At 35.7% G+C, this 19,956-nt stretch overlaps 1 protein-coding gene across 1 annotated transcript in view; it reads right to left on the minus strand.

Annotated features, from left to right (window-relative positions):
* Window positions 1–19,956, minus strand: part of SULA (NAD(P)-binding Rossmann-fold superfamily protein) — a 222,543-nt gene that overhangs the window by 51,359 nt on the left and 151,228 nt on the right. Inside the window, exon 8 of the mRNA XM_089792284.1 lies at window positions 19,685–19,787. Within this exon, the coding sequence (XP_089648410.1) occupies window positions 19,685–19,787 (103 nt within the window). The remainder of the gene's footprint in view (window positions 1–19,684; window positions 19,788–19,956) is intronic.

Consider the following 19,956-nt stretch of genomic DNA (forward strand, 5'->3'; position numbering starts at 1 on the left):
TTGCCTTGACCTTCACCACTTCTTACGTAAATTCCAAATGTATGTAATTTAAATGTATTTAGTGTGCTGCTCCATTTTAGATATTCTCCGTCACTCCGTATTATTGCTGCTAAGTATTACCTATGCAAACATGTATGATTTTTTATGTTTTTCTACCATTTTTTCCCCTTTTGGAAATGAGAATTAGTTCCCTTATATATAAGTTAGAGATGCCCATTTGTAAAGTCATGTCTTTTTATCATGATACTACTTACTTAAATATATACATGTTATATGTTATGTGTTTGATATATTTAAATTTTTTATATTATTAGTATATGTTTTTAAATATATTTTTTAGATTTATTTTAATCTATATTTCAGATTACATGCATTTCACACACACACACACATCATTATTTTTATATTAATTGATATCTATTCTAGATCTATATAAATACAATTTATAGTTTATATACTTGTATTATATCAAACCGATTATTTTATTTTATTTATGTATATGATAATATATGAAATGATCAAATATATGATATTAATATTATTTTATTTATTTTATGTATATGTTAGTACTATTAAAAAATATTATTTATTTATCTATTAGTTCTTGTGGAAAATAGGGATATGACATCTTTCCTCTTAATTTTCAGAAAGAGTCCACTTACCCATGGAGCAAGTAATGGGCAAGATGAAACCTGTAACTACACCTATATCTAAAGCAGTAAACAGTGATACCGATAAACCAATACTAACTCAAAGACTTAGATGAAGGCGTATCAGTTTGGCTCTGAGTCCAATCTTAATCTATGCTATAAGAATAACCTTTATTGTTGGAGCACAAAGAATTCCAAAAGTAGAGAATTCTAACTATTTTTGTGAATTAGTAAGGTAATACAAGCTACAAACAAAGCTCCTAGTCTATGTATCACCACAATCGTTTCTAGTCAAAGCTACGGCTACAGTTGCTTCTTAATTCTTTATGCTCAATTACTAAAACACAAAAACACATGAGTCAAAGATAACAAATGCAAATCACAGTGAAAGCTTCCAACTTGCACTAATCACAATTGCATTTATCAAAGTTCAGCTCTAATTGTTTCTTTGTATTCACTTTTCTTTCAAAATAGTACTACACAATCAAAGTTATGCTTGCATGATTTCTCTAGAGCTTTCTTGCATACAATAAAAGATGATTTTCACAATGAGAGAACACTCCTTTATATAGGCAAAGGAGTTGAGAGAAAAGTGGAGGAAAAAGTGGGAGCAACTCAACCAAATTTGACCTTTTCTAACTAAATGAGAGAAATTGTTGCAATACATGTCATAAGGACATGTAAATCAAATTATGTATGTAATTAAAAAATTTCATGCAATACATCCTCTCCAATCTACAAACATGAAAAAGGAAAGAAAACATGAAACAAAAAAGGTTGAAACAACCCTAAGAATTATTCTTAAGTGCCTTGACCTTGATGATGACATCACACCTAGTAGGAAGATCTAAGATTTCCATTGTCTTTGATATAGCTTCTATTCTGATTGTATCAACATATGCTGATTTTACAACTTTGCAATTTTCCACGAGAGAATCATGTAGGTGCTTCGCTAATGATTTGTACAAAGCGAACCTATTCATCATGTGTGATCCAAACTCTTCAAAATCTAGATCAGCATTAACTCTGACTGTATATTCAGAAGTCATCTCCTCCACTGTGACCAAGTTGTCATGTTTAGTGAGAACTTGACATCCCATTTGTTCAAGATTACACATGGCCTTCGTTTCAATTGATTGATAGACTTCTAAAGTTTCTTGCAGCTTGTTATAGGTTTCTTTAGTGTCTATTCCTTGTAACCCATGAGTCCTTGACATATGTAGAACATCTCACAAAATGGAACAACTCTATTAGCAACCATGTCATCCAAATTAGAACTAGCGAATACATTCCAATTACACATAATTTCTTTCAAGGTATCAGCTTCTTGATTTAAAGATGGAATCAGGTCATGCAACATCTCTTCAATACCTTTGATACCTTCAAGAACTTTCACTGCATCTTTGATGGCTTGAATTCCTTCAGAGACAACTTCTCCAAACCAAAGCTTTGATGCTTCAATTATCCATTTCTCCTGAAGTGTTTGAGATGTAGTGATTGCATATTGTGAAGATTGTTGTTGAAGGACCTCATTTAGACGAGCAACCTCCTTCTTGAGCTAATTCTTCTCCCATAACTCATGATTACTCTTTGATACATTAACAAGTGCATTTTAAGCATCTTGTAAACAACCGAACTGTGATTTCTTACCAAGTCCAATTTTGGTGAACTTGTAATCCGAACGCTTAAGATCTTCAGTTGGTTTCTCTACTAATGGTTCAACAACCTCTACAAACTTAGTCTTTTTAGAATTCACTACAATTCTTGAAACAATCTTTTCTTTCAAAGATTTATACTCATATTTCTTGATAGGAAGATTATCTAGTGGTAGCACAACCTTCCTTGTTTTCAAACTAATCTTGCCCAACCATGTAGGTGAACTAAAACCTTCATCTGCTAAAATAGGGACAGTAGCAATCATAGACATTGATCCTAATTGTATTTCCGTTGTGACCGAACATGTTTCAGTTTACATAGCTAAATTCATGGTTGCTTCGTGAGAAGATTTTGTCATGAACAATTCAAAATTGGTCATTGAAGTATCAAGTTGGGAAACTTGACCTTCTATGAGAGTTGGGAAATCTTCAAATGCATTTCCCAAATTCTCACATTGTTTAGCTATGAGAATAGGAGTTTCTGAAGAGATAGGAAGTACCAATGTGTTTACTTCTGAGGAAGGGATGGTAGGTGTGAAAATAGTGGGGAACGAATCCATATTGTCATCTATAACACCCAAAAAAGAATTTTCCTGAATGAATGAATAAATGTAACGTGACTCGCCGCAAGTCGGGCATGTCACCCAAGTTGGCAAGGCATCGATGGCCTGCTGAGTCAAAATGACCCATGACCCAGGCTCGGCAAGTTAGGTAACGTGATTCACCTGACTCGCTTGACTCGTAGGTCATGAGCAACTTGACACAGCCGCGGCAGGAGATATCCGGTTGGGTTAAAATATGATAAAAATCATGTTTTTTTAATATTTTTTTCTTCTTTGTTATTCTTATAACTCTAAAAGGGCTTTCATAACACTCTATTGTAAGAAGAAGAGAGAGAGAGAGAGAGAGAGAGAGAGAGAGAGAGAGAGAGAGAGAGTGTGTCATTGTTTTGCAACCAACTGAAAGAAAGAGGAGAAAAACTTGCATTTGTGACATTGGAGCTTGCATTTTGATCATCAAGGAGTTTATAGGAGCTCTTCTCAACACTTCCCAAAGCATTTGAAATAGGTAAGAGTTGATTTTTTAGATTTTGATGATTTTTTTCTCTATGCTTATGGGTTTTTTGAATGAATTCTTTTTGTATGTTTATGGGTTTTTTTTTTACTTTAGATCTTTATAAAATACAATGCTTAAATGGTAATATTTGGTCTAAAATGTCTTATTGCAACAACCTTTACATTTTTCTTTACTCATAATGACTCCTCTAGCTAAAAAACCCAGGCTCTCTAAAGGTAATAAAAAAAATGAGTGTTGGAAGTAAACCAGAGACTTTTCGGGTAGAGATAGAAGTCAAACAAAATGCCTATTTAGTGAGTTCGTTAATGGTGGGGGTAAAAATAGATTGAAATACCATATTGCTGGCATACATGGTCATGATGTTGAGCCTTCTAAAGCTGCAATTGTTGAGGCTCAACGTTTTTGTTATGTTGTCTTAGAAAAATATGAACAAAAAAAGGAATTAGAACAAAAATAATTAGCAGAGTTAACTCATATTGGTTCCAATTCCCTTCCACGCTCATCTGAAAATGCTTTTGTGTCTAGTTTTACACCTAGGCTAGGTTCAATAGGTTGCATTAGAGAAGGTTCTTCCCTTCCCCCCATCGCCGTAGTGCTTCTGCTAGTTGTACTTCTTCTACATCTATTCCTTGCACTGCTAGTGGTGTTGCGGCTACTGCCCCTTCTAGTAGTACTGGCTTTACCTTTCGTCCTAGAGTCAGAAAATCTAGGTTAGACAATTTTTTTGTACCGCGTTCCATTTATAGTACACAACTCTCACTTGAGAGCTTGGGCTGGAATAGGGAGATCCATGCAATTAGAGTAAGAGCAATTTTCAAGTTTTGGTTTTTCTGCAACATTCCATTTATAGCAGCCAGGTACTTCAACTTCATTTATATTTGATTGTTTTACGTTTTTAACTTTTAACTTTTATAAATTTAAGTTCAATTTTATAATTTTAACTTGATGTTGAAAATTTGAAATGTGCTAATTAAAATGTTTTTATAAATGTAACAGGACTCCTTATTGGCAAGGGATTATTGATGTGGTTTCCATCTGTGGTGCAGGGTTTAAAGTGCCCACTGAAGATGAGTTCAGTGGCCCCCTCTTACTAGAAATGGTTGAGGAGATGAAACTTGAGTTCGACCATAGAAAGATTTGGAGCCAAAGGGGGTGTACCATTATGATGGATGGATGGACAAATAGGAGGAATAGAAACTTCCTAAATTTTCTTGTTTTTAGTGGAGGTAATTCATCATCCTCTACTTCTCGAAGTCTAAAATTTAATGTATTTACTATTATTGAACAACTAAAATTTTGTTATATTGACTATTGATTCTTGAATGATAATTATTTTGTTTAATTTTCACTTTCAGGATCCACCATGTTTTTGAAGTCTATAGATGCTTCCTCACATGTCAAAAATGCAAAATTCTTATGTGAAGCTATTGAGGAGGTCATAAGGGAGGTGGGGAAGAGAATGTTGTCCAAGTGGTGACTAATAATGCAGCTAATTATGTTGCTGCAGGTAAAATTTTAACTTCTAAGTTCTAAAACAATTATTTTAGTTTTTCATTAAATTTTGAAAATTAAAAGTTTTTAATACATTAAAAATTTTCATTGTTTACTAACTATTTTAAAATTGCTGCAAGAAAACTTTTGATGGAGAGACACCCAAAAATCTTTTGGACTCCATGTGCGGCCCATTGCCTCGACCTCATGTTAGAGGATATTGGCAAGCTTGAATGGGTGAAATCATGTGTTGCTAAGGCCAAAAATCTTTGTAAGTTCATCTATAATCATGCCTTGGTCCTCAACATTATGAGGGAATACATGAAGGGAAAGGAGTTAGCTTGTCCCAATATCACAAGATTTGCCTCTAATTTTATCACACTAAAATCCTTGTTGAGTTCAAGGTTAGCTTTGAGGTGCATGTTTGTTGGTCCACAATGGAGTTCCTCCTCCCTTGCCACCACCGTTGTTGGGATAGATGCAACAAAATGCATTTATAATGAAGAAGGTTTTTGGGAGCCATGTTCGAAGATTGTGGAAATAATTTAAATTTTAAAAGCTTTAGTCTTAAATTTTTATAAATTAATTTATCTCATACATATTCTTGTTTTATTTTCATTGTGCAACTTTGCAAAGTTTCATCATTCACTAAATTATTTTTTTGTTTGATTGTTTTGTAGATCACTGAGCCCCTTGTAGTCCTCCTATGAGTTGTTGATGGGGAGAAGCCCTCTATGGGCTACATTTATGAGGGCATGGATAGGGCCAAGGAGGCTATTAAGGTCAAATATGTAGGAGTTGAGGAAAACTATGGCCCTATTTTGGACATAATTTATAAGAGATGGCAAAATCAGTTTCATAAGCCCATCCATGTAGCAACCTATTACCTCAATCTGACATACCGTTTCTATGAAGATTTCAAGGCAAATGAGGAGGTTCTTAGTGGCCTATACACTGTGATATCGAAGATGGCCACTAATCCCACAGATATATTGCTTGAGATGGATGCCTATAATAATATATCAGGGCCCATTTTTTCAAGTCAAATTTGCAAAGGTCGTACAAAATTGCAACTTAAGCCTTATTCAATCTAGTTTGTAAATTTCTAGCTTTAAACTTTAAAGTTCAAATTTTGAAATGAGACTAATTTTTTTTCTTTTCCTTTTTTCAAAATTCAGATAGATGGTGGTAAATGTTTGGGCCTTCAACCAAAAACCTTCAACAAATCACCATCCGCATAATGAGCCAGCCAAGTAGCGCTTCTAGATATGAGCGCAACTGAAGCATGTTCGAGCACATCCACTCGAAGAGGCGTAACAAGTTGTCTGTGGAGAAAGTGAATAGGCTAGTCTTTGTGCATTATAACATGCGCATTAGGACCAGGGAGATTTTGGATAGTGACACCTATCCTATTACTCCAGAGGAGGTTGATCCAGAGTCTGAGTGGATTACTGAGGCTACTGATCCTATCTTTGATGATGAAGACCTAGAGTGGGTTGACGAGGCAAACAGAGAGGCTGAGGCCATGGCTATGGTAGAAGAGGACCTGAGAGCTCCAGTTGTTCCTAATGACACCTCATAGGCACTGGCAGAGCCAGAGACTACAGTTGATCCTAGAGGAACCTCACAGGTTGATGCTATGGCTACTCAATCATCCAGGACCTACCTTAGACACCTTACTAAGAGGCATTTTATAGATTATACTGAGCCTGAGGTTGAGGTTGGGGATGACGATGACGATGACGATGACGATGAGGATGAGGATGAGGATGATGATGAGGACTAGGAGCCATAGCTATAGTCTTGTTTTAACTTTTGTTTAACTTAACATATGATCGAAATTTGGAACATTTGATAAAGACTATTGATGTGTTGGATTTCATATACATTTTGATGGGTTGCATGGATTTATCAGTTTATATATCTATGTTTTACTTTTATAATATTTCCTTCAGCTACTATTTAGTAATTAGCAATTTACCTTTGTAGTATTGTAATTTGTACTTATGTAATCGATGTATGTTTAACAACTTTAACTTTCTAGTATGTGCATTATGATCAAACTATCTTCTATTTAATGATGTTATTGCATCTTTACACTTTAATCAATAATAGGTGCATGGAATGTTCTTTAAATCCTAAAAAATCTCAAAATTTTGAGGTTTTTTCACTTTGCCAAGTCACTACTGAGTCACTGCTGAGTCCGAGTTGGGTCACGACTCAAGTTACCCTCGCCAAGTCCGAGCCGGGTCCGAGTCACGTTACTTTGGAATAAACCTTGACTGTCTGTTGGTCGCGAAGGGGAAATAATCATAACCTCTCCTTCTTCCTCTTCATCCCCCTCATTAGGTTCTTCCCTAGATTCCTCCTCAGATTCTTGATCTTGCACAAGTTCTTGAGAGGATTCTTGAGGTGATTTAAACCCCTTTACAACTTTCAACTAGAACTTGAGAGATTTAGCTGGAATGGGGGAAGATGCACAATCTTTATTTGAGATTTCCACCCGAGATGTCCTTCCAACTGGTCCAAAACTACCACAATCTACCCCAAGTCTAGGATGCACCTACTTGAGACCTTTGATCTTTAACCATTTGTTGTATTTCCCAAGATAGACTGAAATCTATCAAAAATAGAAACACCTTCTTTTTGCTGCCAATGTATGGGAAAAGGGCACCACTAGTCAAAATCAACCTGATGATATTCTAGATCAAGAATGTTGCCATCATCTTCAATTTGAAGATTGGGTGGAATTTCAAGCATATTAAGATCAACGATTTGATATCCAATTCTGTGCGTAAATCAATTCATATGTACAACATAGAAATTTTCCCAAAGTAAAAATAGATGATTTTTCCCTAAGGTTAGGTCTCAAAGTATTTGCCCTATACTATATTTAGAAAACTTGTGCCCTAGAATTTATAATCGTTAAATGATCACATAGAGGAAATGAGCATATATCTGCATCAAGCAAATATTATCATGATAATGGCTACAACTAAAGATAATGCATTCTAGCTCATATATAATCATTTGAAAAGAATTGACAATCATAATCTCAACCATTTATAATCATTTGAAAGAAACTGACAATTCTAGTCTAAGCCATTTATATTTATTTGAAAGGAAACTAGAAATGAAATCTATGTTGATAAATTAATAAGGAGATAGATAAGAATTTGAATTTCATACACGTAACTGAAATAAATGTCATTGTGTTGATCAAGCCTTGGCTATCAGAGAAGAGGAGAAGCATTGACATAGGCTTAATCTCCCAACCTTGGACCTTATAAAATCCCCACACAATCTTTAAACAAGAAAGGCCCTCCCTACCCCAAGTTAGGCTTGGGGCACTATAGTCCAGCCATCCGAGCTTTACCGGTGTTAGCGTTCGCTCAACAATAGGAAAGGTTGAGGATATTTCTCCTCCAACCATTGCTCTATGTAGCTGGCACCACCGACCTCTTTGTGATAAAAAAAAATAGGCAAGCATGCCTCGGCTATCGGAGAAAGGGAGAAGCATTGACATAGGCTTAATCTCCCAACCACGGACCTTATATTATCTCCACACAATCTTTAAACAAGAAAGGCCCTCCCTACCCCAGGTTAGGCTTGGGGCACTATAATCCAGCCATCCGAGCTTTACCAATGTTAGTGTCCACTCAACAATAGAAAAGGTTGAGGATATTCCTCCTCCACCATTTCTCTGTGTAGCTGGCACCACCGACCTCTTTGTGATAAAAAAAAAAGGCAAGTATGCCTCTAATCGACCTTGGCCAAGGATTTAGATGGGCAATAAATAACCCGATCACCACCACTTGACTTGAAAACAGTGTATAATTCGGACAATCATTAGCTGACTTGACTTTATATAACCTCCTTTAAAATGTTCATGTATGAAAGTTCTGATCATATTGGTTTATTTTACTTTGCAGGAATACCCTCCTCGTCACCCATTAACTTTGGCTTCACTAGCCTTGGGTGAATCCTCGAAGACTACCACTTAATACTGAGATCTTTATCACATTGTTTCTTTGAATAAAATCCATAGCTGGTATACAACGAATTGGTATATCATAATTTGCAATCAGATTCTGTATCAGAATTCTCATATAGAAAATAACCAAGTATATGTCTATAGGAAAAATGCATCATGTCCCTATGGTTATTGGATCTACCTAATAATTTTGGTATTCAGAAACATATTTAATCCATGCTCATAGATGTGCTCCTAATGCAACCATAACAAAACTATACTAGCAATGATGCTGAATGGAAACTTAGAATGGAGTGAATTTTGTAACCTGTAATGAAATTTTTCAGTGGTTGATAGTAATCGGCTCAGCAAGATATCTCCACCCGTGTGGTAGGAACTATCAGCCTGAGATGCTGGTGAAATGGGGAGAGAAGAAATAGAAGAGGGAATTAGAAAGGGAATAACAATGTCGAACTAGTCTGAAGTCATGCGTAATAGCAATACAATTTCATATTCATTTGCAACTGCGGAGTCTTATTGCTCTCCAACTCGATACCATGTTATCAATTTTCAAAATCATCAGTTTTAAAAGATCGTTGGTTTTAGTAAAAGATCATCGATTTGAAAGATGGACGCCAACTTGAGATGGCCACCTTTTAACGAGGGGAATTATAAAGTTTATATTTTTCCATGGTTTCTTAAAAACATTTTATATATATATATAGATATAATTTAAATATAATGTATCATCGTGCTATTTTGTTATATCTATAATCATACCTATATGCATATGTACATCTATATACACGTGTCATTAAGAGAATACATATGATTTATTTTTAACATCATATTCCCTATGTATATGCACAAGTGTGTATATATATATATAATAACTTATAATGATTAGTTATATCTATAATCGTACCTATATGCATATGTACATCTATATATACGTGTCATTTAGAGAATACATATGATTTATTTTTAACATCATATTCCCTATGTATACGCACGAGTGTATATATATAATAACTTATAATGATAACACTGTCGAGGTCTCTAAACAATAGAGAGGTAATTGTCCTAAACAAGAAATTTAGATGTTTATTGATTTTAAATGTTTGACCAAGTAGCTCATGATTGTCCAGTGGCTCTATTGTGAATCGCTAAATCCTTTATCAAGGTAGAGGTTAGGCCTAATGATCTGACGATGGACTAGGATAGTGCCCCATTCTTTGAATCTCGTTTAGCAATGCTTTCTCCCCTTCGTCTACTCCTGCAACCACTAGTGCAACATTTCCACAATAATAACAAGTTCCTCCATTTAAATCAAACATTAGAATATGTTAACTGATAAATGTAACAACGGTTGACTATCATTATCAATAAATAAGTAAACATGATAAACAATTAACCGATTTCCAATACACAAGATTATAACAAATCAATTTCAGATGGAATAAACCGTTAACTATAATTTCCCTTTTCACATGATCATGACATTTGATAGTTTTAACTAATTATTGCAACAGTTATAAGCTTATTTTAATTAGGTCAAAATTTGGGATGTAACAACATATCCTCTATATGATGAACATGGGTGAATGCTCTTTTGATCATTGAGTGCTTTCCTTGGTAATCAAAACCATACCTAGCTTTCAACTTCTTCAATGTGATAAGCTGAAGTTTTGCCTCCATATTTTTTGCCTTGAAGACTGAATTAATCAAATACTGACCAATCACCAAGGGCTCCGCTGCAGTGATACCAAATCCTAGCCTATGTTGAGTATTTTGGTATGACTACACTTCATCAATACATACACATGAACGTTTATAAGAATGCATAATAATAATAAAATAATAAATTAAAACTCTTCAACTTCTTATTCTTTCCCTCTTTATTTCTTTCTTTAAAAATTCGATTTGAGAGGCATTCGAATGGCCATCTTTATAACTAAAGGTAGCCGAAGAGCCAAGCAACCATTTTAATAGTCTCATTGATCGTATTTGCCATAACTTTTTCCTCTTTGCAAACCCGTAACACTTCCATTCACGTGCTTGTATGTTTTGCTTATGCGTTTAAGTTGAGAAAGAGTATTTTGAGATTTATATCAGCTTCATAAGCTTATCATCCAATTCCCTTTCATCTTCACGTCAACATCCATCCGCGAGATCATAGCTAGGGAAGTGCAGAGTAAAATATTTCTGGCCATAGGAGGAAGAAACAGTCCAATCTCAAGTCACGTAAGATATGCTTAGACCAATTGAAATGTATTGAATCCATTACTTCTTTTATTCATAATGATATGCCAGTCGGTGTTTTTTCTTATTCATCTTCCCATGTTAAAGTAAACATTGTTGCCTCATTATATACAGTCTAAATAGAGTATGCAGATATATATATTAACATAGCTTCCTAGTCGAAATCCATAGGGTCTGATAATCATGTCACCTACTGTTCATTAACCATAAGATTTTCACAGCCATGGATATGGAAGATGCAATAATAATGATAGTCATGAATTAAAGATTCTGCCCAAATTTATTTCTAATCCTTTTTTTATTCATCATGCTGAAATGTTAATAATATCATGAAGTCCAAACACCGAGGAATTCACCGGCAAGGACGCCATCAATTGTGAAGAGGTGTAAATCAAAATGGTTTGGATATAATCTCTCATGCACCTAGGAATCACCGGCATGGTTACCCTAAATGGTGAGGAGGTGTAGATAACCTGCAGAAATCAAGCATGAGATTAGATAACTAAGTAACAAATACATATAATAGCTCATGCTTGTCCTAATGAAGAAAACGGTTGTCAAGTCGAGTGGTGGAGATCGAGTTTATGAACCCAACTTTGAAATCCTTGGCCAGGGTAGATATAGGTAGATGTGCTGATCATGAGATCTTTTTTGTTTGTCCAAATGCTTCAGTTATTTGGAAAATAACTGATGGGACACTCAAACCACCAGATTACTCAGATGGTTGGACTTAAGAACATCCCAAGCCTGATCCCGAGATAGGGAGGGCCATTCTATTAAGTTAGGATGTGTGGGGATAGGTATGGTCCGCGGTTGGGAAGTTAAGCCTATGTCAATGCTTCTCCTCTCACCAATGCCGAGACTTGAACAACAAGACAAAGGGAATTCTCTATCATATCTTTATATTCTTTTGTACTTTTACCTTTGGAATCATGGAAGCATAAATAGATAGTGTAGAAAATATGCACGAATATATTAGATGCTTAAAATGGTAGTTGCTACTTTATTTTTCAGTTGAACATGTTAGATTGATTTAAATGATATCAAAGTAATCATTTATTTATTTCCTTTACAATTGTTGAAGTTAAATGCAATTAGATTAGGTAGCAGTTACTTCTTTCCAATTATAATTAGTTAAAGGAAATCATTGTCATGTGAATGGGATTAGTTGATAGATAAATACTATTTAAAATTGGTTAGGAAAATTTGTATGTTACAAGTTACAACTGCTTCAGATCTAACCATCACACTTTTCGCGGCCTCGCAACTTAAAAACTTAACTCATGGTTTAACCTTACAATGCTACGATGACCAGCTATCTCCACTAAACAACTTTAACCTCAGGTTATCTTTAACTACAAGAGATGTAATAATACCCTTAATCTAGATCATCACAGTTACAATTCTCACCTTCGCAACTTAAAAGCCACTAAGTGAAACACAAGCCGCGACCCTACGAATTCATGCTTATCTCACTACGCAACCTTGACTTTGATGCTAGCCATATTGCCGATGATGTGGTATGAACCTTGTAACAGACTGTTTCGCAACATCACCACTCTCAAAACAATTAGAGAACACAATGGAGAGATGAAGCGATCAAAAGGCTTTCGCAACTTTGCAACTTAAAACACTTAAGACCTAAATATATGAAATAAAGCAAAGAACTTAGGTATATGGAAGTTTTTGGCATATAACCAAAGTTTTAATGTATCCCCTTTTGTTAGCTACATACCAACTTATGAATAATCTTGCAAACATAAATTATGATTAATGATTTAGGGTTTTTCTTGAGGAATAACAACATTTTAAGAAACCCTAAGCAATGGAAACACAATTTCTTCCTGATTTTCACAAGATACCATAATTTTAGGCTTAGTGAAAAATAAGACCATCAGGATGAATGGGTGATAGATAGTGGATGTTTCACATTTTGATGATAGGACAACCCAAAATGAAGTTTAGGAAAATAAGATGGGTGGAAATAAAGTTTTTAAATCAACTTCTCAAACTATGCCAGTGAAAATGTACTAACCCGGGCTAGTCTCTAATCAGAATGCTGATGTGCAACTTGTCTTTTTTGGTATTTTTATAATTTTTAATTTTTTAATTTTATTTTTGAAATATATTCTTTTTGGTTTATTAATTAATATATGAAAATACTATTTGACCAAAGTGTTGAAAGGAAATGCAAAAATAACAACTGATCAAAGGAAATCCAGTAGATAGTTTTATTTGACTTTATATAACTGAAATTCAAAATGCAATGGCACCTGATTTTGCTTTAGAACAGCCACACAAATGCGCACATGCCTTATTGCCAAGCTCGTCACTTTTCAATTTACTGAATGATAGCAGCCCCAGCCCAAACAATGGTATCCAACTCCCAATTGCAAGTTCCAGCTAACATCTGCAACCCAGAATACACACACGACTAGCAATTTTGGCCACACAAGGTCCCAACCAAGACACAGACCCCCTCCAGCAATGATCGCAGGTAGTGATATTAAATCGCTGATCTTAAAGGAATGCTGCCAGACCATAAAACTTGATCGCAGGCCCTTGCTATGAATTGTCCACCCCTTAATGAATTTCGCAGCCTCTAAATTGTCAAGTCTGTGCTTCCAATCTGAATGTAGCCACCTGATTAATGGTATCTGCTTGTGAATTTTCCACAATTACTCCAAAATAAATTGCAGGGTATGAATTTGGTATTCTCCTTGCCAACGCAATTGAATTTCTTCAAAAACAATTCTCTCCTTAGCCACAGTAATACAGTAGAACTTGGCAAATTGTATAAAACAGCACAACTTGCAATGAAATTCTCAGAACAATTTCTAGATCTCAGAAACCCTCAAACAGATATCAAAAGCAATTAATATATATTCAAGATGCTTTTCTCTTTGAAGTGAAGCCATATTTATAATGTTTTTATGTGCAACCTCACTTCACCATGACACTTTTCACTTAAGATTGCTTTATAATATAAACTCCAATTACTTCATAATATAAAGCACAATAATAATAACAAGTGCATTAAATAATCATAAAGTTTCATTATAATTGAAATAAATATGACTTCCACAAAATATTTCATCCGGAGTAAAATGACACACAACCACCAGTGCTAGAACTGCCTTGCCAAAAATAGAAATTGGCCAAAAGTGACTTACTTTAAATAGTAAGTCCAAAAATAGCAAAACCACAACAAAGACCCCCAAAAACAAACATCAACTCTCGAGTGTCACGATGATGAGCTGACAAACCCATACTCCAGGATCCTGCTAAATTGGGGACATTACAATCCTCCCTTCCCAAGATTGCTTGACCCCAAGCAATCACAATCGAGGGTGTTGAAGAATATCCTCAGGCTCTCAAGTGGCATCCTCATCTGGTGGGTCCTGCCACTTAGTCAAAAACTCACTGATAGTCCTCCTCCACAATTATATCTCTCTAGTATCAAGAATTGCCTCCAAAATCAACTGAAGTCTTCCCTCATCATCTAAGGGAGGCAACACAGGAGATGACACCATATGCCTCCCCAAAGCCTTCTTGAGGTGCGAAACATGAAATATATTATAAACCCTGCTATCCTTAGGTAAATCCAGCTCATATGCCACCTCACCAACATGTCTCACTAGACAAAAAGGACCATAATAACGTGGCTTAAGTTTCTCTTATCCACTTTTGTTAATAGAAGATTGTCGATGTGGCTGCAACATTAAGTATACAATGTCACCCAAGTGAAAAGAACAAGTTGTCCTCCGTTGATCGGCATACTACTTCTGTTTTTGTGTCTTCTTAATGTTGTCTCTCAAAGATCTCACAATATCCTGACTATCCTATAACAAATCCCCCGCCCTCAACACTCTACTATCACTACACAACAAAACCATGAAGCTGGGAGGATCAAATCCACATAAAGCTCTAAAAGGAGACATCTAGATGCTCACATGGAGAGTGGAATTGTAACAATACTCACATAAATAGATCCACCTCACCCAAGCCCTCTGCTGAGAAGAAACATAGTTCTGCAAATAACCTTCAACCCATTTGTTCACAATTTCAATTTAGCCATTTGTCTGTGGGTGATAACTAGTACTAGGAGTCAACTCTCTCTCGTACAACCTAAAAATCTCTTGCCAAAAGTGACTCATAAACCAGAGTTTTCCAAAACTATACTCTTATACTTAGCAACATCTGGAGAATGATATCCATATTAAACAGTAATTGCCGACGATACTATGTTGGTATGTATAACTTTGCTTCAAGGGTGACTCTTCTAGTAGTTTCTATATTACTTGCCCTGCATATGTTTTCAAACTACTATTCCCATTGCTTATCTTAGTTATCTTTATTGTCAATGTTTTTTATTAACCTATGAAATACTTACTTACATGCATATCTTTCTCCATACGAATGATTGCATATGATTATCATGAAAACTCATGAACTAGGCTTTGATTATGTTTATGAGGCACTCTATATTTATGAGATGAAATATTCTGCACATTCATTTCAGAGTTAACTAATTGGGTTCATGATCCACTACCGGTGTATTTCATAATTGTTCACCTTAGCAAAAGAATCATCTGTAGGCATTCAAATTGTGGCATTAACATGCCGGTTAGAGACTTGTATCTTCTTAACTCGTATCTCCTTGGCATTGAATGCTTTCTCAAACCTTCGTTCACATGATGACTGTATGTTCCAACATATCATAGTTGTTTTATAAGCATCATATTCCATTGTATATTATAATACAACTTAATGTTCATATGTTTTAGTCAACCCTCTGTAATGCCTCTTATATAAATGCTTATTAGACTTCTCGTCATTGTTGCTTGTGTGCATCTCCTTCTCATGTCAAATAGTTTGTATAATATTTCTCCAATATGGATATTGATTAATTTAATGCTGATCATAGAACTTGGTAAGTCTTTGCTATCAATGACAACTTTCTGACTATACCTTTGACATTGATGGTGTTTATACTTATAGTTTTTCATCTTTGACATCAATGACAATATTTCCATCACAAGGAGATCATGACATCCCGCCCAGTCTTAGCATTGCCGAATTTCACGAGGTTGTTCAAGTTTCATTGTGACACCTCAGGTGAGGGCATTGACGCAATTATTTCCGAGCATCGCCATCCTATTACATTTGAGAGCAACAAGCTTAGGGGTCTTGAGAGATCATTCAACGTATAGGACAAGGAGATGTTGGCCATTATGCATGATTTGGCCAAATTCAGGCAATAGTTGCTTGGAAGCAGATTTTGTATCAAAACAGATCACAATAGCCTGAAGCATTTCCTTAGTCAGCACAATCTAAATGAGTGTAATGTACCCTTTTTCTAGGACATTATAATTCTGTATGGCCAGCTCACTTCGCCTAGGTTTCGGGGGCGAAAAGGTTCTTGACAGGGTTCAATTCGAAATTTGGCCTAGACATTTCTAGTTCCAAACCCATCAGAGCAGTTTTGGCAGGTTGTCCAGATGCTTACTATTTTTAGTAAGTAATCAGAGCTCAGTGTTTTTGGTACCTCAGTGTTGTGTTGGAAGCGTCTCGCTGAGAGCTTTCCAATGAGCTATTGCTCATGCTCATCAGAGTTCATTTGGTCAGTTATTTTAATGCTTGATGACTGTATAGTTTACTGTCTAAGTGACTATTAAAGTTCATTTAACTTGTCACTTTACTTTAAAAAGGTACTATATTCACTTAAGTGACTAAAGGACAAAAAATTTGCTTTATCCCACATTGCTTGAATGAGCGTGCATCTCATTGGGAAAAGTAATAAAGGTACAACAAGCTCCACTTGAGAGGATATGAAGATTCTAATATTCAAAGCAAATATTAATCTGGGAGCTGGAAACAGTTGCTAGTTATTTCTTCTAGGATGCAAACCCTTGAAGAAGCATTTGAAGGTTGGACGCAAACTTAGCCTGCTAACAGGTTTTATCTATATTGCAAATCTGACTATTATTTATGTTTGTAAGATTGGATATTCTGAATTGTTGCATGTTATTGTATTGCTGATGTATCATACGGTAACGTTATTAGGCAACCATTGGTGATTAATTACTGGTTTATATTGTACTTCTGAATATTGGAGGAATAAACAATCTTTTCTAAGTTCTCTCGTATGCAAATCTGTTGGTTACAAATTGACTGAAGTTCTAAAATTTGTATTGAATACTGGTTTACTGTTCGGATTTAAATTTGTAAGTTTATACCACAAGTTTTAGAAAAAAAAAATCCAAAAAGGGATATTACAATGAGAGACAACAAAAGTGGGTCAGTAAGTTACAATCATATGGTTTTGGTATTTCCTACATCGAGGGTACTCAAAATGTAGTAGTTGACACCCTCTCATAGAGAACCCACTTATGCATGATTAATGAGATAGCAAAAGATTGGAGACACTTGATTATCACAGAGTATGTTAGAGGTCAGTGGGCAGCTGGCATTGTTGATGGTACCATACAAGACAGCAGCTATACCCTTGCAAATGAGTTGATCATTTTCAAGGGGAGGATCTATCTAGTCCCAAGATCATGTATTAGGCATCTTATACTTTGGGCCTTTTAGGATTCGCTATTGACTAGACATCCCGGGTTCTTCAAGACCTATAAACAAATTTGGGAGAGGTTCACATGGAAGGGCTTAAAGTCAAGTGTGCAATAGTACATCAAACAACGCTTTATTTGTCACTAGAACAAACAAGAGAATACTTATCCAATTGGGTTGCTATAGCCACTTCCTATTACCAAATAGAAGTGGGAATGTTTGTCTATGGATTTCATTATGGGCTTGCCAGAAGCCCAAGGAAGAGATTGCATTTATGTCGTGGTGGATTGCCTCATGAAATATGCTCACTTTTTTCCGATCACCACCACTTTTTCAATTGTGTAGAGTTGTTTTTCTAGGAGGTGTTCAAACTACATGGTTTACCTCAGGCTATTGTGAGCGACCATGATAGCCATTTCATGAGCCACTTCTAGAAGGAGCTATTTAGGTTATGTGTGACGAAGTTAACTCTGAGTACCTGTTACCACCCTTAGACTGACTATCTAACAGGGATTGTGAATAAGTGGGTGGAAGGCTATTTGCGGAATTACGTTTCATCTCAGCAGTAGACTTGGGTGAAATGGATATATTTATGTGAGCTGTTATAATTCCACCCACCACGTCTATTCAAATGTCCCCCTTCAAAGCTCTATACAGGTATCATACCCCTAGTTTTATGGACTTGTTATGCAATGACAGTAAGGCACACAATGCGGGTGGTTTGTTATAGGACAATCAGGATATCATAAGGACACAAAGGGAGAATATTTAGACAGCCCAGAATCAACAAAGTAGTATGCTGATTAGAGAACTGCACATTCTTTTCATGTAGGGGATGTGTTCTATTTGATGCTACAGCCCTACAAGTAGCCTTCCATCAAAAAGAGTGGTAGCTTTGAAGCTCAAGCACTGCTATTATGGTCACTTCCGCATAGTGAGATGTGTGGGTGAGGTTTCTAATTAGTTGGATTTGCCAATAGATATCAAAGTACATAATATGTTTCATGTATCATACCTCAGGAAGGCGTTAGGTAGACATGTCCCATCATCCACCTTACCCACATTGGATGATGAGGGGAGACTTGAAATGATCCTTGGGGCTATTTTGGATACTAGGGAGAGACATTTGCACTAGCAAATCATCAGAGCGATTTTGGTGAAGTGGCGAGGACTTCCAGATGAAGATGCCACTTGGGAGCTCGAGGATATACTTCAGCATCCCAAACTGTGATTGCTTGGGGACAAGCAATCTTGGGAAGGGAGGACTATCATGTCCTCATTTTAGCAGGTTCTTGTAGCTGGGAATGGTCAGTTCATCATTGCAACCCTTGTGACCTCGCAATTTGATTTGAGGGTCTCTATTGATAGACTCGCTATTTATAGTTTGCTCGAGATAGGAAACTATAATATTGCTAAGTGAAGGTATATAAATACAAGTAGAAGCCGTCCCCTATTGAAGGGAGGTACAACCATGGGAGTTATAGTTTATTGGGTCCCATTGAACAGCTAGCTTAGCATGAAAGTAGATGTGTTCACAGTCCCAGATTCTCATTTATCTGATCCCTTATAAATTACTGCATCTTGTAATTTCTAGCATCAGTATTAAAACAATCTTGATTTCTTATCTGTCACTGTACAAGAAGCATTTATTGCTAATAGGTACTCCTATAGCTCCAATATTCAACATCACAAGGATTTTGGTTTGACAAAAGTATTTTTCTTTCAAGCTGGTTCTAAATTGGAACGTTTTTGGAATCCAGATCTGCATTATTTTTATTAAAGTCCTCCCTAATAAAGATCTCCCTAAATTCATGGGCAGACTAATTTGAGGATTTCATTTTATCTTGCTGTCTGCCTTATCTTTGTGCTTGTATTCTTTTTCTAATTACATATTCTTTCATTGCCAAATGAATATGCCATAAACACTGACAGCCAATCCACTAGTGTGGACACTATAAATGTACATTCACACAAATTTGTATGGCAAAAGTCTTAACACATACCTAAAGCACCACCATCTTTTTCAAGAACAACACCAGCGCGAAGAAGAACTAATCTAACTGGGGCATCCACCCTTTGTGCCATTGCTTCCCACTCTCTGCAGACCTATTTATTGAATAAACCAGCTCAGACATATAAATTTATGAGAAAGGATTGAAAAGTTTTCTCTGGTTTCTTAACCATTGCATATCACTACTGTTAAATTACAATCTCTTTTTCTATGTTAAAGGAAAATATTTGTTAAGCTATTGAATGATATGCAAAAAATACCATG

This window comes from Cupressus sempervirens, chromosome 7 (genome assembly GCF_028749045.1).
Source record: "Cupressus sempervirens isolate cs-2001-9-10 chromosome 7, ASM2874904v1, whole genome shotgun sequence".
Lineage (NCBI taxonomy): Eukaryota > Viridiplantae > Streptophyta > Pinopsida > Cupressales > Cupressaceae > Cupressus > Cupressus sempervirens.